This window comes from Medicago sativa, chromosome 7 (assembly GCF_051527215.1).
Source record: "Medicago sativa cultivar Bolivia chromosome 7, Bolivia_mono, whole genome shotgun sequence".
Lineage (NCBI taxonomy): Eukaryota > Viridiplantae > Streptophyta > Magnoliopsida > Fabales > Fabaceae > Medicago > Medicago sativa.
In genome coordinates, this window is record NC_140755.1 from 37,535,383 (window position 1) to 37,560,223 (window position 24,841).

Sequence of the window (24,841 nt, forward strand, 5' to 3'; positions counted from 1 at the left end):
ATGATGTGAATATGGAAGAATTTGTGGGAGACGCCTTGCGAGAAAGAAAAAAAAAGTATACAGTATATGTCTAAAGGAAAAATGTGATATCTAGAAGTGACTCGCCGGTGATATAAATTAGTGTATTAGATGAAATATGTTGATAAATCAGAGTTGCGCAGCGGAAAATTAACTAAAAGTGAAGTAAACAGATTACATAGAAGTCTAAGACAGTGGTATAAAGTTACTCATGGAACGTCAGTAAGTAGAGGCGAACTCTAAACGAGAAATCTCAAGAGACGAATTAAGGGGTACTTCAGACCACGAAATTCAGGGATAATGGAAATCAGAGTAGTCGAAGAGAACGTGGTAAAAATATGACGAACAAATTTCTATCGCGTTAAGCCAGAAGTGACCGGAGACACCGCTAGCATGATAACCCAATTAATTGGTTCAATGTTTTCAAAGGATGAATTAGAAGCACTAATTTAGTCATAAGAGAGCTGCGTATGTGGAAAAGGATGTGAATGTTGTATGTAGAGGATTTTGCTTTTAATTCGAAGTACCATCCTAGAATATCAAGTATGGTAGCATGTATCTGAGAGGGAAGAGATTACTCAAGATTGGGTCGATGATACCCGAACATAATTTAGTGATGAAGTTCGGAGAGTTTAAACTCAATATTCCAGAGGATAGAGAAAGAATATTGTTACGCAAATGTGATTTAAAGATGAGGGGTAAATCAACAGCATACCTCTGATATCCAAACTGGTACGACATGCATATAGAGTCGAGTTAGGGATATCGCATACATTACAACAAGTCTATTTGAAGATGTGTAATTAATAGATGTTTTATTTAAAGATGTGTAACTATTTAAAGATGTGATATTTAATGATGTGCTTCTATATGGTTATGTGTGAATGATCTGTATTTTGCTAAATGTCTACTTGATATTTGATGACATGCTGTCATTAGGTAATTTTTAGGATTTATTTTGACGTTTTGATAGAGTTCTGAGGCAATATGAGGTATTCAGGGGTGTTAAAAGCAGAAATTTGGAGATGCTGAAAATAGGCAATCATGGCGCGATTTTATGTGGCGTGGCACGATTTTGTGACCAGGATGAAGGTTTGGTTCTGCCATGGAAATCGTGGAACGATTTCTGGAGGCGTGGCACGATTTTGCAAAATCGTGGCACGATTTTATGAGGTGTGGCGCGATTTTGGGCGCATAAAATATTTCCTATTTAAGTTGAAGTCAGTGCCAGAAACAAGGATTACGATTTGGAGTGCCAAAAGTGCAATTTTGAGACCTAAAGACGGGTCGGCTAGGAGGGCGATTTCTTCCACCTTCTATCAGTTCATGTATGTTTTGATTCCTATATTGATTATGCTATTTGTAAACTCAATTCTGAGTAGCTAAATCTCTTATATATTAGGTCTGAGATTATTCTGTTTAACCCTAATTGAAACATGTTGCTGTGAAACTCTATTTGTTGTGAATGACAATCTAGTTTTTATTCAATTCAATTGTTCTTAATGCTTTTTATATCCTGATAAAATATAAACATGATTTCGTGAGAATGAATGACTACTGACCCTAGCTTTCAACTTAGACCTAATTGAATTGTTCAACTAAACATGGTTAGTCTAGGAATGGATAATCGTTTATTTGTGATATTAAGTTAACGTTCTTTTAAACCTTCAATGAATATTAGACCATCTAAGGAATTAGGGGCTATAGTCTGAGAAGAGGGTCCTAAGTCAAGGGATTGATTAGGGCTATTTTGTTAACCATTGTGAAACTAGAGAATCTTTCATAAGAAATAAGTGCAGTATACCAATTAGGAGAACTCAGAGGATTTGAAGGACCTGATCTCCTTCTCTTTTCCAAAACTATCTTCATTTTCTGTTTATTTAATTTTATGCAATCAAATCTACTGCCTCGGGCACCAAAATAATTTACACATCCAAGATAGTAACCTTATTGCTAAATTGAGATTAAAACAGTCCCTGTGGATACAAACTTATAAATTTAATTACTTCGATGGTTTTAGTACACTTGCTAAAAGTCAATCAATATTCTTAAACGTTGTTGATGCTTACATGTTAGTATAGGATGTTGAATTGATGCCTATTGATTTTATTAAATGAACGTATATGCTTAAATGTGAATATTATCTGACTATGATGCATACATGCCTAAGCGTAATTGATGTGTTCTTTTATCTGAATCTATACATGTGCTTATGCATCTCTTATGTTGGGTATATTTTCACCCTCTATTGTTGCACGAAGAAGAAACTTAGTAGCAGTGAGTCTCAGAGGATGGTGTTTGAGCCTTCTCAGTTTTGTTTATCGCTTTTGGGAGTCTTTATCGAGTCGATGCTCTAATTAGTAACACTAGAGATTGGAGTTTCATTTTATTTCAGACTTTGTTTCCAAATTCGTCTTCGAATTCAGTTTTAATGTTGATACAATGATGTGACAATTACTTTTGTTATAAATATATTATAATGGATGTCCATTAGTCATTGGGCCAAACATTTGGCCCATTAACCTATTTCCATACTCTTGTATCTCCCGATAAATAGGATGCATTGTAATAGAAACACATACATAAGAAATACTTTTTCTCTCACTTTTCTCTCTTTCTCTTCATCAATCTATATTTTCATAACACGTTATCAGCACGCTGTAATCAACTGAGAGTAATATTGATTCTTCATTTCGTATTGCATACTTGTTGTTTTATCATGATTTCTAGTTGAAACAATTTATATTAGTAAATCTTATTTTCATGTAAGTTAATCTAATTTTAATGCATCCCAGAAGGATTGCACAAGATATTGATCACATTCATAATATAGTTCATGAAGAACTATATATTATTCAAAAGGGAATACATCCTTGAAGGATTGCTTAAAAAAAATGTTTTCATTATTTAGATCTGTAAAATCTCAATTTTATTCTAATGAATTCCTGAAGAAAGCGATGCATCCTCAGAGGTTTGCACAAATAAAATAAATAGATTTATCATATTGTTCTTGAAGAACTAAAAATAATTTAATAACTGAGCATCCCCGAAGGATTGCAAGAGTAGTATGGTCATGTTTAGTGTTCATTTTAATCTTGATTCTTATGCAGGAGTAGAAACTTGTGCTGGATTGAGGATTCTGCTCCTGGAAAATTGCTTGCAGATGAGGTTTGGAAACTGGATTCGAATGGCTTGAGGCGTGTGATAGCTGTGTTTGTACTTGGACAGCTTTTTGGACTTGGACAATAAAATCAGACTAAAAGAGATAAAGACTAAAAATAAATAAAAAAGGGATGAGATTAAAAAAATGAAAAAAAAATAATAAAGAATAAAAAGAAATAATGACTAATTAAAATAAGTATTAAAAAGAATTAATTAATTAAAATAAAAGATGGAAATAAAGATTAAATTAAATAAAAATTGAGAGAAGAGGGCCCGACTCGGAATTAAAAAATGAGGTATTTTAAAATACCTCTATGCCGAATTCTTCACTGAAAAGTCAGAGGCCGATCAGGAACGAAGGGCACGTGTCAGTGTATGAATGTAGGATCCTTAGGTCAAAAATTGGGGTATGACAGATGCTCCTATTTAAGTTTCTTCGTCCGGAGATATGAAGATGGAATCTTTAATTCGATCGGAGCGAAGAGACTTAAATACAAAGTACACCAATTTTGGACCTAAGATGCTATGAATGCTCGTGAAATGCTTGTATGAATGCAGGACGGCAAAGTTGACTTGACTGAGACGAGAATGAACGACGGGATACCCAAACTCGTTGAAGAATGGGATCCGACTCCGCTAGGGGGAATGTAGTTTCACTGGGGAAAGGTTGTCTACTACCGTATTGGTTTGGTATGAAGACAAATGAAAGGAAACTTTTTAGTGACAACTCTTGACCAGACGCACTGGGGATGACACTGGAGAAAAATAAGATGTGATAGAAGGTAAACTCAAGCGGTCCATTGTTTAGGACTTGCCACTTGAAACAAGATAAAATGTAGACTCAAGCTGTCCGTTGTTTAGGACTTGCCACTTGAAACAAGTTAGGTAGACTCAAGCTGTCCATTGTTTAGGACTCGCCACTTGAAACAAGATAAAATGTAGACTCAAGCTGTCCGTTGTTTAGGACTTGCCACTTGAAACAAGATAAAGGTAGACTCAAGCTGTCCGTTGTTTAGGACTTGCCACTTGAAACAGGATAAAATGTAGACTCAAGCTGTCCGTTGTTTAGGACTTGCCACTCGAAACAAGATAAAGGTAAATTCAAGCTGTCCGTTGTTTAGGACTCGCCACTTGAAACAAGATAAAAGGTAGACTCAAGCTGTCCGTTGTTTATGACTCGCCACTTGAAACAAGATAAAGGTAAATTCAAGCTGTCCGTTGTTTAGGACTCGCCACTTGAAACAAGATAAAAGGTAGACTCAAGCTGTCCGTTGTTTATGACTCGCCACTTGAAATAAGATAAAGGCAGACTCAAGCTGTCCGTTGTTTAGGACTCGCCATTTGAAACAAGATAAAATGTAGACTCAAGCTGTCCGTTGTTTAGGACTCGCCACTTGAAACAAGATAAAATGTAGACTCAAGCTGTCCGTTGTTTAGGACTTGCCACTTGAAAGAAGATAAAAGGTAGACTCAAGATGTCCATTGTTTAGGACTCGCCACTTGAAACAAGATAAAGATAGACTCAAGCTGTCCGTTGTTTAGGACTCGCCACTTGAAACAAGATAAAATGTAGACTCAAGCTGTCCGTTGTTTAGGACTTGCCACTTGAAACAAGATAAAGGTGGACTCAAGCTGTCCGTTGTTTAGGACTTGCCACTTGACACTGACGGGTGACATCTCTTGACCAGACACACTGGGGATGACACTTTTGATGATGAGAAGGTAAATGTCAGATGTTCATGCGTAGAAACTTGCGGCTTGACACAATGATAAGTAGAGACCAAATTGAAAAGACATGACCGAAACAAGATTTTGGTGACTAATGCAATCATGTATGAATTGATATCGCATATATGATATGTATGAATGTATGAATAAGTGAAATTATTTATGTATGATTGCATGATTGTATGAATGTAAGAATGCAATGAATGTATGGATGTAGCTTGTATGACCGTATAAACTGTACGTGACGGGTAACTCGATGAAACGAGAAAAGACGGGTAAGATGGGAGACGGACTGACGTCGCAGTACAAACACTTGGCAAACTTCCTTGGAGATGATGTTATTGTGAACAAATCAAGCCGTTGACGGTGTAAAATCCGGCACAAGGTAGCAACTGATGCTTCCTGGGGAGAGAGCCCATTGTTTAACCAAAAGTCTGGAAGAAGTCGCCATTTGTAAACCGACGCAGAGTGCTTTTCCCTTGGCATGCTTTAGCAGTCATTTTTTGTTTTGAAAATCCCTAACTTTTGCCTGGACCGCCCTTTCAGGTTTTCAGTCCACCGGGAATATATTCCTTTTTTGTGCCCCTAATTTTTGCCTGGACAGCCCTTTCGGGTTTTCAGTCCACCAGGACGCTCTCTATTGCCTAAGCCGCCTTTTCAGGTTTTCAACTTAGCGAGCATTGATTTTTTTTGTATTATTTTTTTTGTATATTTTTTTTGACTGTGAAAGCATCTTTGCTCGAAGCAGAGGTCCTCTTCATTGTGCTTAGCCATGTTTCTCTTCTGGAATGTAACCGTTCTCGAGGCGGATGTTGATGTACACTTCAACTAGTCACGAGTTCAAAGAGAGTGTGTTTGTTGTTCACATTTTTCAAAAGATGTAAAAAAAAAAATTTTGTATTTTGAAAATTTTGCTTCAAGTATTGCCATCAAAAATAGAAGAATTTTTTGTGAATAGAATAAATGAGAGTTCCAAGTAAATGGGCACAGGCTCAAATTTGATGAATAGAGTGGTGACCTGCCAACGGCGTGGCCCCACGGATCTTTGAAAAATTTGGAAAATGGTAAATATATGGGAAGGGTACATTGAACACGATAACCGTTATACTCCCTGACAACTTTGAATGCCCTAGTTCCGAGTCTTTGATCTGCACATGCTTCGAATCAGAGGTTCTTTTGACGACTGGATGCCCCAAGTGGACTGTGCTGACTGATGCAGTTACCTGTCATGATCCTTAACTTTTGCATAGATTGCCCTTTTGGGTTTCAATCTATCAGGATAATCATTTTTGTTCATGTCTCTAATTTTTGCCTGGACCGCCCTTTCGGGTTTTCAGTCCACCGAGACGCTCATTTTTGCCTAAGTCGCTTTTTAAGATTTGCGACTTACCGAGCTTTTATTTTTGACAGAGTATTTCTCGACTGCACCGGTATTCATTGGACGTGCAAGTTTGTCATCATCCATAGTTGTAAAAGTTTTTGCACAAGAACCTTCATAATTAGGCATCCACTTGCCCCTGGAGTCTGGTTGGAGAGTAGTACAAAGTTCCGTTCTTGAAATTCATGGGGACGAACCTTTTTGTTAGAAGCTTGTTTTAAACCTCTTTTGATATATTTGTACAAGGTCGTCATGCGTTTAAACTCGATCAAGCTTGGACTTTAGCAGAACTCCTATTGACGGGACTTCAACCTCCACGGGAAGTACGACCTCCATGTTGTATATTGGGGAAGGAGGGGGGGTTGCCCCTGTTGAAATGTGTACTGAAGTACGATATCCGTGCGAGGCAACGGTAACATCTCATGCCAGTCTTCGTGAGTGACTGCCATCTTCTGAACAATGTTCTTGATTTTTGTTTGCAGCTTTGACGTCTAAGATGCCCCCAGTATGTGAGAGATCTCATTGGGAGTCTCCTCATCCTTCCCTACTTCAGCTTCGGACACAGGGAACTCAAAGTTGGAAGAGAGTACATGGTTAATGTGTTCAACGGGTTTATTAATGCATGATTTGATTATTGATTTTGACAAGTGTAAGTTATGATTATGCAGATATTTGAGAATGATTATATTTTTTGGTTTTTTGTATTACCATTTTTCCAGAACAAAGCACAAAATAAAAAACAAAGTCGGGATCAAAACGACCTTTTTATTAATGATGAAAATGCTTAAAGCAAAAAGCCCTACATCAGTTCACTTTCGTCTCGGGCAGAACGAAAGGTTTTTTTTTTAAAAGCAGCAAACAACAAACCAACGCATTATTTAAACAGATAAGTAGTAGAAGAAACATCAAAAACGACCCAAATGTGGCTTGCAAGTCCGAATTCAATCTTCGAAGAGCAATATATTGGCTTCAATCAGCTTCTGGACTTCAATCTTCAAAGATAGATAGTGCTCGATGTCATGGCCGGGTGCTCCTTGATGAAAGGCACAGGAGAGGTCAGGTTGATACCCAACCGGCAACTCGTTGGGAACTCGAGGAGGCTTTCTAGTTTTGACAAGGTTCTTCATGAGCAAGATGGGAAGCAGCTCCGCATACGTCATTGGGATTGGATCAAACTGCATCTTTGGATCCTGTTGTCGAGGCTGTTGTTGATGTTGGCGTTCGGGCCCTTGCTGGAACTGCGGCTGATTTTGCGAAGCTACCAGTGAAACCACCAGCGTGCTCAGTCTCTCTGAATCGGCCTGGAGTGTTGTGATCTCTTGTTCAGACTGATATGTTCACTCTTTTTGTTTGCACGAGTGTTGTAGGTGTGAGTTGACTTTGGACGAGGACAGTCGGACCACTTTGTGAAACGGGTTGACCCTTTTATGGAAAAGAAATCTTGTGAGACTCGGAATCGAGACTATGATATGCAAAATGATGCATGATGCTTATGCAAAAATAGACACCTTTTTTTTTTTTTTATCGAAGGACTTATAAAAGCAAATTTGTAAACATCATAATTGAAAAATTCATTGAGCAATTAAGGTATTATAAGATAATTCCCTTCTAACAAAACTGAGCCAAGGGATGGACTCCAAAGTACATCACAAAAAGCTAGAAAATAACATAAAGTGGTGAAACAGGTGGGAAACTCTTGAGCTCTTGTAGTAGACTACTCCTCAAAATCTGGGTGCGCCCCTGCGAAGAAATCCATGCACTCCTTCTTGCTGATAAATTGCGCAAGCGTCGCACTTTGGGCTTGGATCTGAGCATTTTTCTCGATCAATTGTCGCTCTTTGTTAAGGAGCTCATGCTTGAGCTGCAGTATTTCCACATCTTTATCCCCTACTTCAGACATAGCTTCCTCGTACTTCCTTTTCCAAGTGGTACACACACGGTTTAAGTCAGCCATTTTCTCTTGGTACTTTTCTTGGGTACTAAGGGGTAGGGGTAAAGGTATTGTTAGAGTGGTTGAGGACAAGTACCTCGGTATAGGGTAAGGCATCATATACTCAGCAGCTCTATCGATTACCCATTGGGTATAGGTTTCATAAGTGAGGTCTGACTTGTCCCCTAATTGATTGCTGTTTTTCCTGCGGATGGTACGCCAAGCTTTCACGAACTGGTCTCTCATACCTTTGCTATCGGTGAGGTTAAGATAGAATGTGCCCTCTAGTGCAATGTTGCAAGGCTTTTCTTTCATAGGATACCCGAACTGTCGTCAAGCTAGGATAGGGTTGTAGCTGATTCCCCCATGAATACCGAGGAGAGGCACATTACCGAAGTCTCCACATGAGTCAATGATGGTTCCGGTGTCGTAAGCTGGGTTGTACCAAACTACATCGGCTGGAGCAAGGGACATGATTTTCTCTGAGTATATAGCTTTTTCTTTGGAGAGGTAGAATTGAGGTAAGTGTGAGATGTACCACCTATAGAGTAAAGGTGCACAGCAAAGGATGGTTCCGCCCTGCTTATCGGTTCTATGGTGGATGGAGTGGTAAGTATCAGCAAGGAGAGTAGGGACAGGGTTTTTGGTGAGGAAAATTTGGATGGCATTAGCATCGACAAAACCATTAACGTTGGGGAAAAGCACAAGGCCATAGATGAGCAAGGCTAGGATGGACTCGAAAGCAAGGGTATTCTTTGATGCAGCAAAAATGTTGGCTTTACTGATTAGGAATTTGGAAGTTAGCCCCTGGATTTTCTCTTTCCCTTTGGTAGTGAGGTTATCAGTTATGTCGGATATCTTGAGGTGAAGGGCTTTTGCAATATCTGATGCCTTAGGGGCCCCCTCGAGACCACTGAAAGGTACTATATCAAGTATGGGTAGACCGACCAAATAGGAATATTCTTCTAGGGTGGGGACAAGCTGGTAGTCCGGGAAGGTGAAGCAGTGGAGGCGAGGATCATAGAATTGGACCAGAGTCTTGAGGATCCCTTCGTCGAACTTTGTGTTGAGAATCTTGAGCAACTTCCCATGATGAGCCTGAAAACCTGCTGGATTAGGGATGACATCTCCTAAACTCCTCAAGCTTTCCAGATCTTGGCTTTGGAAGCTATACTTCTTAATACTCCTAGTAGTTATATCTACAATGTTTACAACAAAAACTTGTTTAAGTCCTTCGATATATTTTTTTTTAATGAGAAAAAGTTTTCATGAATGAATGCATGTATGCATGATTGTGCTAACACAAACAGTGATAATATGGTGAGGTTAAGTCCACATGTTGGAGTCAAGGGCAACAACGCCATTTGGTAAGGACTATGGTTTCATTTGTAATTGTAACAAGGGTTCTACCAAGTTCCCAAATTACAACTACCCTTATGAATATATCGGTGTATAGGAATGCTCCTAGTCCAATATCATCCACAAGGAAGTCTAGTTTGAGTGTAGTATCGCGTGTCCACTAAAGTCAAGAATGCTCTTGGTTTAGCCACCGCACTACGTCCTAAAAAGGCCAAGATGGGTTAAGGGTTACTAAGGTCCACGGCTTCGACGGACACTCACATTGAAAGTAATAACGTCGACATGAATGCTCATGACAACAAGAGTACTACCTTCCGCGAGGCCTCCACCGAGTAGGGTTATCACATGTGCACATGGTCCAAGAATGCTCTTGGTATGACACTATGATTATACCCCGTCCTATCTTATATTTCTCTCAAGTCCGGGTTAGGACTTATCTCCCCACTCACGTTAAAAGAAGAAAGAAGAAGGAAGAACAAATATATACATGAATTTCCATCTTTTATTATTTTTTTATTTTTTAAGTAAGTTTTAGCACAAAATTTAAATAAGACCAAGTTAGGCTCAACCCTCTTAGGGGATTCCCCAGTGAAGTCGCCATTTCTGTCGCGTCATTTTTCGGAGATCAAGGCTATTTGATTAGCTTATTGACTCACTAATTATTTCACGACTTTGAAAAAATTTATTTAAATTGGGGGTCCGGGGGTTGGTTACATAAAGGGAAGGTGTTAGCACCCTTTATGTCCGTAGTACTCTACGGGAACCTTTTAGTTTTATTTAAATAATGTGCTATAACTTGCTTATTTTGAAAAAAAGAATTTTAAGTGATTAAAAAAAGGAGGACCTAATTATCTACATTTTATTGATTTGGAAGGACAAAGTCCTCTGCTTACGTACCCGTGAGGGATCAAAACCTCGTAGTTCGGGGTAAAAATTGACGTTTGATTGGTTGAGTGTTTTTTAATGTTTTTGAAAAAGGTTTTAAAATGAAAGAAAGCCAAAGTGGCAAAAGAGATTTGTTTGTGTTTTTTAATATTAAAGAAAATGGACTCAAAATAAATTAGATTGTTTGATATTTGATTAAGAAGGAAAATAAAAAAAGACGGTCACTTGATTTAGGATCAAGGTTTGTTCATGAAAATATTTTTGATATTTTTGGTTATTTGCATGTTTTTGTTGTTTTTGAATAATTAGAATAAAATTAAACTAACGGAGCATAAAGAAATAAAAGCGTAGGGATCCCCATGGTGGCGTTGGATCACCACAAGGGCCTTTTACCTAAACTACCAAGCATAGAAGTAAACATACACCCACTCACGCACACATGCACCTAAGCTATTACAAAAACCTATTAATACATTCTATAGTCTGCGAAAAAATAAATGAATGCATGATAATAAACCTAAATTAAAAATGTATTTACATTAAACCTAATATACATTCTAAAGTCTTGACAAAAGTAAATAAATTAATATGCAAAACGATGGAGCTAAACTAAAATGCATGAATGATTTACATCAAAGCCTAATGTACAAACTACGTCCATGTGATAAAATACATAACGAAAAATGGAATACGCATGATAATAAACCTAAACTAAAGATGCATCAATGATTTTTACATTAACCTAATATGCATTCTAATAAGTTTTTAAAAAAATGCTTAACAATAAAATAAGAATGCAAAAAGAACGAATCAAAGTAATATGCGATGCATGAAATGGACCGTAATAAATATGGAAACTCATAAAGAAAAGAAAGAAAACAAACATGATAAAAAAAATAGAAACGAAAAGAATTGAAAATGAATGAATGCAGGGAAGGGGGTGCAGAAGTTAAAATGGGGGTGTAGGAAGCAAGCAGAAGGAAAAAATGGGCCAACACAGCAAAAGGGGGCGTTGGGCTTAAGGGGAACCGGTTTTGGTCCGGTTCGGTTCAAGGGTTAAACCGGTTCAGCCTAAGAGTATATATATGAGATGTGTCCGGTTTTTTTTCATTACAAACATGCATTTCTCTCTCTTCATCCATCATTCCTTCCCTGTTCTCTCTTCCCTCACTAAATTCTTTCCAGATTCCGGCGAGGTGAGGCGGTGGCTGGCCGTCGTCGACGGCGGCGCCGCCGCGGTGAAGGCTTCCCTTTTTTTGTTTTTTTTTTTCTATCTGATTCTTTCCCTCTCCTCTATTCTATTCTGGCCTAACAACTATTAAGAAACAACTATATATCCCTAGATCCACAAATCAAACGAACGGAAAATAAAAAAGGGGAATACCTCTCTTCTTCTTCTTTGATTCGGATTCGTAGATTCTGGAACAGTTGTGATTGAAACGCGGCTGACTTCAAATAACTGGATTTATGTGCGGTTCCGTCGTGTTTGCTTCGATCGGTACGGATTCGGTTTTGATGTTGTTGTGCGTTGGATTGAACTGCTGCGATGATGATTCGCGTTGGTGTGCATCTTCGCGGTGTTGACGGTTTGGGGTCGTGATGGTGCTTGCGTGCGTGATCGTGTGTGCTATGTCGTTCTGCTGCGGTGTTGTGTATGTTTGGCTGTATCTGTATTTTGCAGGTGAATTGGGCGTTGAAAAAATTGCTCCGACGGTGATATTATGGTTTTGAATTGACTTGGTTATGGGTTGGGTGTGAATCGACAGAATGGTGATGATATTGATTGGGTGGATTTGTAATTTGGATGATTTGATGATCCTGGCCGATTGGGATTATGAGGTTTGAAAGGATTTGCGATGGGTTTTGATTTATGAGATTGGATTTTTGGGTTGAGAAAATGGATATTGTGATGTTGCTTGCTGACCTTTTTGCGTTTTGATTCTTGTGCGTTGTGATGCTGGTTAATGGTTTTTTTGAAATCGGCCCCCCTATTGTGTTCTGCAGGCTTCGTTTTTATAGGACTCAGGTTTGATGATTAGGGTTTGTTACTAAGGAGTAGAAACTTGTGCTGGATTGAGGATTCTGCTCCTGGAAAATTGCTTGCAGATGAGGTTTGGAAACTGGATTCGAATGGCTTGAGGTGTGTGATAGCTGTGTTTGTACTTGGACAGCTTTTTGGACTTGGACAATAAAATAAGACTAAAAGAGATAAAGACTAAAAATAAATAAAAAAGGGATGAGATTAAAAAAATGAAAAAAAAAATAATAAAGAATAAAAAGAAATAATGATTAATTAAAATAAGTATTAAAAAGAATTAATTAATTAAAATAAAAGATGGAAATAAAGATTAAATTAAATAAAAATTGAGAGAAGAGGGCCCGACTCGGAATTAAAAAATGAGGTATTTTAAAATACCTCTCTGCCGAATTCTTCACTGAAAAGTCAGAGGCCGATCAGGAACGAAGGGCACGTGTCAGTGTATGAATGTAGGATCCTTAGGTCAAAAATTGGGGTATGACAGTAGTTCTCTTCCAAAAAATGTTTTTTGTTTTTGTTGGTTGATTTTAAGTTTGAAAATGGAATTTTGAAGAATGAGAGAAAGAGGCCTCTAGGGCATAAGATTGTGAAATTGTGAGGTTGAATTAGTTATTTTGCAAAAGAAAGTCAAAGTATGATTAAAATTCATTAAGATTTTATTTAAGAAAAGGAAAGGAAAATTCAATGGGATTTGATTTATTTAGAAAATGATTTGAGTGATGTTGTTCATGTTTGTTGGAAAAGAGAGTTTTTCTAAGTATCGCGACTCCTAAGCATACATCTAAACATACATTCCCTAAACATACATCTAAAATATCCATGTGATGTGTGTGCATGTGTCGGTGCTTGTGTCGGTGTACATCATTAGAGTCCATTGTCCTTTACATCATGTCCTAGTTTACATTCTATGGTCTTGCAAGAAATTAAAAGCATAAGAAAAATATTACAAAATCCCTAAGTTTTACATTCTAACCTTTGCATGAATTTAAACGGCAAGAAATTAAAGTGCAAGACATAAGAGATAAAGTGTGATGTGAAATGCTATGGGAATGAGACATGAAACAAGAAGGGTTAGTAGCATGAGTGAAATAGAAACTAGCAACAAAATGCATAGTAAAACTATTATAATTTGCAAGAAAAGTAAACCAACAAGCTTGACAAAAAGTGATAAAAGAACTTGAAACTTAATGCAAAACTAAAACTAGATTGAAGCCTAGATTCTCATAATATTGGAGAAATTTTGAATGACTTGTTTCAAGAAAACCAACATGAGAATCTAAGGATTTAACTATGCCAAAGTTTACAAGATTTTCAAGTTCTTTATGCACTTTTATTTCACATTATTTACCGAACACAAGGTTCACAAAAAACTATACCAAAACAGCAAGTATACATCACACTTAATAGGCAAATTCACTCCACAAAGTCACATATCCAAGGCCACAATTATGTACCAATATCCAAGCTCAAAATCATATCACAATTTCACAAGAATACTAACAAAAAGGAAGGAAAAACAAGAATATATCCTACACATTTTGGGAATGAATTCTTACATGTAATTGCTTTCCAAAAGATAGGTCTCAAATGCTAAAATTACTTACACAAAAACTCACACAAACTTTTAGAAGCTTTTTTAACAAGATTTTTATCAAGAGATGAAAAAGAATTGGATCCACAAGAAACAAATTATTTTCATGTATTTTCTATCAAGATTAACATGTAAAACACATCAACATTTATTGAAAATAACAAGAAAATATTGAACAAATTTTTTTAGGAATTTTTGTCAAAGTTTTTAGGCAAACAGTGGTGCAAACAGCAAGAAACAGTGAGCATATAGCGAGAAAATAAGGAGAAAGTAGTAACAAAAGTCCAGGCCCAAACACACAAGATCCAGGTTCATACAGGATGAACATGAACCGTATGATTGATCCAATTGGATCAAACCATTGATCCTGCGATCCTGAAGGCGAGGGAGCATGGTATGAGACATGTACTAGCGCGCATGGGATAAAAAAATGAAACAAGAGCTTCTTGAAACAAGCTTCACGTGAAAGAAGAGTCACAACAAGAAAATTTTCTCTCTCTAAAGCCAAAAACCATGCGTGAATGCTCTCCTCTCTCTCTTAAATGTTCATTTTCAACCTTATGAATGTCACCGGAAAGTTCAACAAACTCGCCGGAATCTTCAAAGGTTCGCCGGAAAATTCATAACTCCGGCGACACTTCCGGATTCCGGCGAGCTCCGATTCGAATTTTTTTTACACTTTTAAAACCGGATTGTTATCCTCTTTTCGAATATGAACTCGGAAACATTCAAAACACAATCAATCCACCTAAATCTAAAGCTACAGCCGCGCAAATTTGAGGCAAAAGAATGGAATAAAAAGCTTGGATCAAGAACAATACCGTGATGCTTGACGAAGCTTTGAATGGCTCCGAATTCTTCTTATGTATTCGGATTTGGTGCTGTTTCTCTTCTCCCTTTGCTTCGATTGGATTCCTTTCCTTCGTCCGATTCCAGTTCGTCGTTGTTGAGTTCGGTCACAATGGAATTGATTGAAGGTTGTTGTTCATGGATGTGATTTTTGTGGAGTTGAAGGTTTGTGTTGATGAGTGTTTCGGATGAATCCGTGAATTTGGTAATGGATTTGTGGAGGTTTGAGGTTAATTGTGGTGGTTGAAGTTTGTTAGAGATGAAGATTGTGGTGGTTATGGAGGTTTTGTGGTGAATTTTAATGGTGGATGTTGTTGATGATGATGGTGGAGGAAGAAGATTGTGGTGGTTGGAGAGAGATTAGAGATGAGGTTGTGGTGGAAGAAGTTAGTTAGGGTGGTTAGAGGTGGTTAGATAGGTACAAGCTGTTCTTTGGATCGAACTCGCCACTTGACCATGGAATACAAACAGGAGATGGGTACAAGCAGTTCTTTGGATCGAACTTGCCGCTTGACTGGGAATAGAAATACAAGACAGGTACTAGCTGTTCTTTGGATCGAACTTGGCACTTGACTGGAGACATAGTCATATAGGAAGATACAAGCTGTTCTTTGGATCGAACTTGTCGCTTGATTGAAAACACAAACAGATAGGCAGGTACAAACTGTTCTTTGGATCGAACTTGCCATTTGACCTGGAGGCATAGACAAAAAGTTGAGACAAGCTGTTCTTTGGATCGAACTTGCGGCTTGATCAATATCACAACATGTAGGTTGGTGCAAACTGTTCTTTGGATCGAACTTATCGTTTGACCGATAACAAAACATAAGCAGGTTACAAATTGTTCTTCGGATCGAACTGGCCGTTTGACCGGAAACATAGGCATGTAAGCAGGTACAAGCTGTTCTTTGGATCGAACTGGCCACTTGACCAATAACAAGACATATAGCAAGGTACATTGAAGGTTTGATTTAACAAGATACAAATTGAGGGTATACTGAGATTGACTTGATTTGAAGATAGACATGACCATTATTGTTGGCCCAAAACCAAATTGAGAGTGAATTAGCATTGATTGAGACATTGAATTGAATTGAAAATTGATATTGAAAGAGACATTGAAAGTGAAAAATAATCAGAGACATAGACAAAGACATAGACATAGACCTTGAATTGAATTGAGAGTTTCACAGAGACATAGACATTGAATTGGAAAGTTGAAATTGAGTTGAATTGGAAATTGAAATTGAATTGAATTGAAAATTGAGATTGAACTGAATTGAAAGTGGAGCTTGAGTTGAATTGAAAGGAAATGCAACATGTATGTATGGTATAACAAGATTATTAAATGTGTGAGCACATAAAATGCATGATTATGCATGTATGAATGCTTGAAATGCATGATTAGTTCGTAGTTTGATAGAGAAGTTTCACAGAAACAGACAGAGCATTGGAATATTGGGCACGTAGTGGCTCGTGCTATAACATATTCACATGGAAATCCTCTTTGGAGAGACCGTCGTTGAAAGACGTATCAAAACCATGGCTGAGCGCAATAAAGACTTGTAGAGGAGGGACCCTTGGAAGATTCTTGGATACAGGTTGCCGTTGTTAGGCGTGTCAGTGCTGGGTAAATGTTGGATGTTCGCATCTGTGGTCAATGCTTTTCATTCTTTCATTCCTTCTTTTTTTCATTTTTCAATCCCATTTTTGCCTGAACCGCCCTTTCGGGTTTTCGATTCACCGGGAATAAATTCTTTTCATTGCCCCATTTTTGCCTGAATTGCCTTCATAGGTTGTCAATCAGCGGGGTGCTCATTTTTGCCTAAGCCGCCCTTTCGGGTTTTCGACCTAGCGAGCTTTTCATTTTCATTTTTTCAAATTTTTCTTTCATTCTGTTTTTTCATTCTTGCCATTGACCACAGATCATCCTGGGGAACAACCTGCTTGTAACACGTATTGGAATAGACATTGACACCCATTTATTCATGCATGTTTCACTAGAATATACCTCATTGCTCAGGTTTGTTTTCAAAATAGACAGAAAAAGGTTTTTCAATTTTCAAAGATGTTTGTTTCAGACATTGACATTATCAAATAGAAAGAAAATATTTTGTATACAGTATTGAAAGTAGAAAGAAAATAGAGTTTCAAATAAAAGTACAGGCTCAAATTGATGTAGAAGAGTGTGAGTCAGCCAAAGACATAACTCCACGGATTTACAAAGCTTGGAAAATGGTAATTTTATTGGTTGGTGGTACATTGAACACTATGACCGCTACATTTCATAGAAATTTTGAATTCACAAGTACAGAAGCTTCTGATGATGATGATCAGTGACAGTTGCAGATGTCCCAAGGGGTGATGGTGATTTGCCAGATATAGTTACTTGTCTTTTATTGTCAACCTCATTTTTGCATGAACCGCCCTTTCGAGTTTTCGGCTCATCGAGGCGCTCATTCTTGCCTGAGTTGCGTACAATCTCAGCGAGCTTTTTCATATTCATTTTTTGTCCCTAAATTTTGCCTGGATCGCCCTTTCGGGTTTTCGATCCACCGGGAAGCGCATTTTTGCCTAGGCCGCCCTGTCGGGTTTTCAACCTACCACGCTGTTCTTTTCTTTTTAGACAAAGTATTTCTTGACTATATCGGCATTCACAGGATTCGGAAGTTAGACACCATCCATGTGTGTAAGGATCAAAGCACCATCAGAGAAAGCCTTCTTGACAACATAAGGACCTTCATAGTTAGGTGTCCACTTGCCCCTTGGGTCGGGTTGCTGGCTTATCCTTCTTTTCAATACAAGTTCGCCTTCCTTGAATTCTCGAGGTCAGACTTTCTTGTCAAAAGCATTCTTCATTCGCACTTGGTACAACTGTCCATGAGCCATAGCATTCATACGTTTCTCTTCAATTAAATTCAACTGATCATACCGACTTTGACACCATTCAGCCTCAGTTAATTTTGCTTCCATGATCACTCGAAGAGACGGAATCTCCACTTCCAGAGGGAGAACTGCTTCCATACCATATACCAGAGAAAAAGGCGTTGCCCCGGTTGAACTGCGTACTGTAGTACAGTAACCATGCAAGGCAAACGGTAGCATCTCATGCCAGTCTTTGTAAGTAGTGACCATTTTCTGAACAATCTTCTTGATGTTCTTGTTAGCGGCCTCAACTGCACTGTTCATCTGAGGTCTATAAGGAGAAGAGTTGTGATGTTCAATCTTGAATTCTTCACATAAAGCTTGCATCATGCTATTGTTCAGATTGGAACCATTGTCAGTGATGATCTTGTTGGGAACACCATATCGACAGATGATGTTATTCTTGATAAACTTTACTACCACTTGCTTGGTTACATTTGCATAGGAAGCAGCTTCAACCCACTTGGTAAAATAGTCAATCGCCACTAGAATGAAACGATGTCCATTGGAAGCCTTTGGCTCAATTCTTCCGATCATGTCAATGCCCCACATGGAGAAAGGCCATGGGGAAGAGATAACATTGAGGGCATGTGGAGGCACATGAATCTTGTCAGTATAAATTTGACACTTGTGGCATCTCCTGGTATGTCTGTTGCAGTCACGTTCCATGGTTATCCAGTAATAGCCGGCTCTTAACAGTTTTCTTGACATAGTGTGACCTGTAGCATGGGTCCCGAAGGTACCGTCATGTACATCATGCATCAATTTCTCAGCTTCTTGTTTATCGACACATCTCAACAAGACCATGTCATAGTTCCTTTTGTATAGGATTTCTCCGTCCAGAAGGAATTTACTAGCCCATCTTCTCAAGGTCTTTTTATCCCTGTTGGAAGCACCAGGTGGATATTCATGATTCTGCAAGAACTATTTGATATTATAATACCAAGGTTTTCCATTATTCACATCTTCATCAACTTGATCTGGCATATTTTCAATAGTAAACACATGAGCGGGTCTATCAAGATGCTGCGCTTTGATTACGGGTACATCATTCCAGTGATTTACACGAAACATGGAAGACAAAGTAGCAAGAGCATCAGCCATCTGGTTTTCATCCCGAGGGATGTGGTGCAGCTCAACCTTTGAGAAGTATGTCAACAGACGTCTTGCATAGTCACGGTAAGGGATCAGCTTCTCATGATGAGTCTCCCATTCACCCTTTATCTGATTAATAACAAGTGCAGAATCTCCATAGATGTCAAGGTGCTTAATTCTCAGGTCAATGGCTTCTTCAACACCCAAGATGCATGCTTCATATTCAGCCACGTTGTTCGTGCATTCAAAAGTTATTCGTGCAGTGAAAGGAATGTGGTGTCCCTGCAGAGTTACAATAATGGCTCCAATCCCTCTACCGTAAGCATTGACAGCACCATCAAACACCAATCCCCATTTGCTATTGGGATCCGGCCCCTCACTGATCAGTGGCTCTTCACAGTCTTTTGCTTTCAGATACATAATCTCTTCATCAGGGAAATCAAACTTAATCGGCTGGTAATCATCAAGAGGTTGACAAGCAAGATGCTCAGCAAGGATGCTTCCTTTGATTGCTTTCTGAGCTTTGTACACAATATCATATTCAGACAACAACATTTGCCAACGTGCAATCTTTCCAGTAACAGCAGGCTTCTCAAAGATGTATTTGATTGGATCCATTCGGGATATCAACCAAGTTGTATGATTCACCATATAATGACGCAGGCGTTTGGCAGCCCAAGCTAAAGCACAACAAGTCTTTTCAAGCATTGTATACCGAGTCTCACAGTCGGTGAACTTCTTGCTCAGATAGTAGATAGCATGTTCTTTCTTTCCAGTCTCATCTTGTTGACCGAGAACACAACCTACGGAATCATCTAACGCTGACAGTTACATTATCAAAGGCATTTCTTCCACTGGTGGGACAAGGATAGGTGGTTCCAACAAGTATTCTTTAATGCTATCAAAAGCTTCCTAACATTCATCATTCCATACAACAGGCTGATTCTTTCTGAGCAATTTGAAAATTGGTCCACAGGTAGTAGTCATGTGAGATATGAATCTTGAAATATAATTCAGGCGTCCGAGGAAACGTCTGACTTGCTTTTCAGTTTGAGGGGCCGGCATCTCTCTGATGGCTCGGACTTTGTCAGGATCAACTTCAATGCCTCTTTGACTGACAATGAAGCCTAGCAACTTTCCAGATCTTACACCAAATGTGCACTTGTTAGGATTCAACCGCAGCTTGTACTTTCTTAATCTTTCGAACATCTTTTTCAAATACACCACATGCTGCTCCTTATCACTTGATTTCACAATCATGTCATCAACATATACTTTAATCTCTTTGTGAATCATATCATGAAACAGAGTAGTCATACCCCTCTGATACGTTGCACCAGCATTTATCAAGCCGAACGGCATCACCTTATAACAGAATGTTCGCCATGGAGTAATGAAGGACGTCTTTTCTCTATCTTCTGGTGACATCCGTATTTGGTTATAGCCAGAGAAACCATCCATAAAAGAGAACAATTTAGACTGAGCAGTACTGTCAACCAGCACATCAATATGAGGCAATGGGAAGTTATCTTTTGGACTGGCTTTGTTCAGATCTCTGTAATCATCACACATTCAAACTTTCCCATCTTTCTTCGGTACTGGTACAATGTTGGCAATCCACTCAGGATATTCAGCTGTCATGAGGAAACCCGCATCAATTTGCTTTTGCACCTCAGCCTTGATCTTAAGAGCCATGTCTGGACGAGACCTTCTCAATTTTTGTTTGACAGGAGGGCATTCAGGTCTTGTCGGTATCCGATGTTCCACAATCTTGGGATCTAGACCCGGCATATCTTCATAGGACCATGCAAAGACATCTGGATAATCACGGAGAAGCTGAGTAATCTTCTTTTTCACTTCTAGCTCGAGTGCAGCACCAATCTTGATCTCTCGCTTGTTCTCTTCAGTACCCAGGTTGACAAGCTCAATCTCTTCCTGGTGAGGCTGAATGGCTCTTCTTTCTTGCTCAAGCAGTCGAGTGATCTCATACGGTATCTCTTCATCATCTTCCTCATCCTCAGCTTCATATACAGGGAATTCAAAATTTGGAGGAACCATAGGGTCACTGTGTTCAACGGGTTTATTATGGTTCAATCTGCATAATATGATTGGGATGATTTTTAGAAAAAATGTTTTTTTTTATGCAGATTTTTGAAATTAATAAGAAAATACAGATGTTTTGGTTTTTTCTGGCATTACCATTATTTCCAAGAAAAAGGCACTAAAAAGTATGAAAAACAAAGAGTCGTGGAAAAGACGACAACTTTTATTGATAACGGCAATGCCGAAACAAACATGCCCTTACAAGAATATCACTTTCGCCTTGGGCAGAGCGAAAGGATTGTTATTTTGAAAACAAAAAGCATGAGCAACAAGACACATTACATGGAAGCATGCATGACTAAAGGAACATCAATGGCCTCCCAATTTCTCACGGTGCCTCCTGGTACAACAAATGTAGGCACATAACTACTTTCAGCAGCATCTTCAGCAATAACATTAATAAACCCAGCACTATAGAAAGTTCCTGTTGAAACGCCTGAGGTTGGGGAGAATCCAAGGCCCTCTTTACGCTTGTTTTCCAAAATTTGTATCACTTTGCCCCAGCCAGCAGCTTGCCCTTCTTGAACAGCTCTCTGGGCGTCTTTCAATGAAGCCATACTAGCACTAGCTCTCCGGGGCTCTGCACCTTCAACAGTCAAGCCTTGAAATGACGTCCCTTCAGCGGACCCTGCTTCAACACAAGAGAAAGATGACACTTGGCTAACCAGATACGCTTCTTTACCATGTACAGTGACAAGCTTACCATTCCTCACAAACTTGAGTTTCTGATGTAGAGTAGAAGTTACTGCCCCGGCATCGTGAATCCACGGTCTTCCGAGGAGACAACTGTAAGAAGCATTGATGTCCATGACCTGGAAAGTGATCTGAAATGTCTCAGGACCAATGGTAATTGGTAGATCTACCTCCCCAGGAACATCCTTGCGAGATCCGTCAAAAGCCTTAACCAAATAGCTACTTCCCCTTAGAAGGAGTCCATGATGACTCAACTATCTCAGTGTGGACTCAGGCATTACATTTAAGGATGATCCAGTGTCCACCAGCACATTGGATATCATGTCAGACTTACAGTGTACTGAGATATGCAAAGCTAAGTTGTGGTGTTTCCCTGCTTCGGGGAGCTCATCGTCACCGAACCCCAAGTTATTGCAAGCAGTAATGTTACCCACTATTCCATCGAACTGATCCACGGAGACTTCATGATCAACATAGGCCTGTTCCAGTACCTTCATTAACACTTTCCTGTGAGCTTCTGAGCTCAAGAGCAGAGACAAGATTGATATTTTTGACGGAGTTTGCAGCAGCTGGTCTACAATCTTATAATCGCTCTTTTTGATAAGCCTCAGAATTTCGTCCAGATTAGACTCTTCAATAGACTGGCCTGATGGGCCGGCGTTCTTGTCAACAGGAGGAGCAATTGGCGGAGTTATTGTAGCAACAGGTGTAACCACCTTCTTTTGGAACAAGGGTGGACGGACTTTTCCGCTTCTCAGATCTGTAATTTCTCCAGCAACGTTATCTACCGTAGCGGGGGATACCAGAGGCACTTCCACCCCATTTTCAATCATAGTTGCATCATACTTGTAAGGGATTGCATTAGTAGAAGTATAGGATACTGGGCCTGGTAGCCTGATCACTAAGGGTTCAACATTCCTTGTCTGAGGCACACTCCCAGCAGGAGAGTCATGAAATACTGGCACAATCACACAAACATCACTGGCAATCAAGTGCTTGTCATCCATTAGGCTCTGTATATCACCTTGCACCACACAACAACCCATGGGATTCTGAAGACATTCTGAACAAGAAGCATGATCGTTATTAAACAAAGAAGCCTGGCAAAGTTTGACATGCAGCGGTACCAAATGAGTAGCAACATTACGGACATCTAAAGTGGGAGCCTCTCTAGGAACAGGAACTCCTTCGAAAGCCTCGATCATGTTAACAGCAGCATGGTTTGGAAGTGGGTTGTCAAGAACATGAGGAACGCTATTTTCAAAAGTCAACCGTCCTCTGTCTATCAAATCCTTCACCACATATTTCAGAGCGTAGCAACCCTCAACATCGTGGCCTTGAGCACCTTGATGGAATTCACATGTGAGATCCTGTCGGAACCTGGGAGGCAATGGTGTAGGCGGAGGCTTGCCTGGTCTGGTGACGCAGTGGCCTTTAGCAAGTAGGGTTGGGAGCAGATCAGCATACCGTATTGGTATTGGTGGGAAATAAGTCTTGGGCCGAGGACCCTGTTGTTGCTGCTGTTGCTGTTGAGCAGGAGGCTGCTGTTGTACTTGCTGAGCAATGGCATTAACGGGCACTGGCGGTTGACCCGATGGCAGAGGATATTGCTGGTAGAATGGTGGGAAGAAAGGATGTTGAGAGTACTGCATATATTGGTAGGGCAGGGGTAACTGAGCAGCAACTTTAGATGGGTTACCAGATACCATCCCTACTTCGGAATCTTTCTTCTTATGGTGGCCATTACCATACTTATTAGGTGCACTAGCTGAAGACTCCCCCTTTTCAAGAACAATGATACCTTCTCTGACAGCCTCCTCTAGACGAGTTCCCATAGTAACCATGTCAGAGAAATTATTTGGAGCAGAGACTATCATTCTTTCAACATATTCCTTCTTCAAAGTTTTCAGGAATGTCTGTGTTAATTCTTCCTCATCAAGCCGAGGAGAGACACGGGCAGCTGCCCCTCTCCATCTCTGAGCATATTCACGGACGGTTTCGTTTGACTTCTGAGACAAAGACTTAAGAGAATCCCTATTTGGCTTCAAGCGGGTGTTAAACTCATAGTGATTTTCAAAAGCAGCAGCGAGCTCCTCGAAAGTATGGATATTGTCTTTACTTAAACCAGTGTACCAGTCTGCCGCATCTTCCATCAAGCTATCCTGAAAGCAGTGGATCATCAGTGCATCATTATCTGCGTAATTGGCCATCTTTCGGACGTACCGAATGACATGGCTATGTGGACAAGAAGTTCCATTGTATTTGTCGAAGTCTGGCACTTTGAACTTCTTAGGAACCTCAAATCGGGATACCAAGCATAGATCACGAGCCTTAGCAGAAACACCGTTCCCGCGGCTAGCTTTGACCTCACAGAGCTCTCCAGCTAACTCTCTTAACTGGCTTCTCATAGCCTCCATTATAGGGTCTTGTCCATGCGGAGTGTCAACATCAATTACCTGCTGCATAGTGTGTACAATAGGATCGGTAACAACAGTAGTCACTTGAGGCATAGAGGTAGACGTAGGAGTAAAAGTTGTCACAGGAATCTGTCCTTGATTGCCAATACCAGAAATACCAGCCGCAGTATTAGGAGCATAGAAAGCTGAGAGTCCATAAGGGCGTCCATTGGGCATAATAAATCGAGCATCAGAGACCACAGTAGATAGTGGGATAGATGGAATCACTTCAGTAGCAGCTGGGACAGATATGGCTGGTTGTTCTTGTGCAGCCATCATGGTAGACATAGCTTCATGAGCCTTAGCCAAGTCTTCTTTCATAGTAGCCAATTCGGCACGGAGCTGAGCATTTTCTTCTTCAAAGTTAGCCATGTTTCTTCTCATGTAAAATCTTGTTTGATGAACTCTGCCTGGTTGATAAACCTTACGAGCACGAGCCACTTTTCAGACTGCGGCAGAAGAACCAGGAGGCAATGAGCACGAGAGAAGTCTTTTGTGACCAATGAATGCATATGATGCATGAGATGTTTTAATGCATATGCAAAAGGATTCTTTTTATGTTATCGAAGGGTTTTGGACAAATTAGAAATTTGTAAACATTACTAAACAATTGAAACATCAAAACCAGACA

At 39.5% G+C, this 24,841-nt stretch overlaps 2 protein-coding genes across 2 annotated transcripts; both read right to left on the reverse strand.

Annotated features, from left to right (window-relative positions):
- Positions 1-5,905: 5,905 nt before the first annotated feature.
- Positions 5,906-9,476, reverse strand: LOC146906057 (uncharacterized; the record flags this gene model as incomplete). The annotated part of the gene is made up of 1 exon (XM_085728721.1): positions 5,906-9,476. A coding segment is annotated over one exon (927 nt), but the record flags the coding sequence as incomplete, so codon positions are not given.
- Positions 9,477-13,983: 4,507 nt separating this feature from the next.
- On the reverse strand, positions 13,984-24,582 carry LOC146906058 (uncharacterized). Its single transcript, XM_085728722.1, has 3 exons — positions 24,229-24,582; positions 22,401-24,120; positions 13,984-13,994 (listed from the first exon to the last, which is right to left on the reverse strand). Exons 1-3 carry the CDS (start codon positions 24,580-24,582, stop codon positions 13,984-13,986), a joined length of 2,085 nt encoding a protein of 694 aa, XP_085584848.1.
- Between the last annotated feature and the right edge of the window lie 259 nt (positions 24,583-24,841).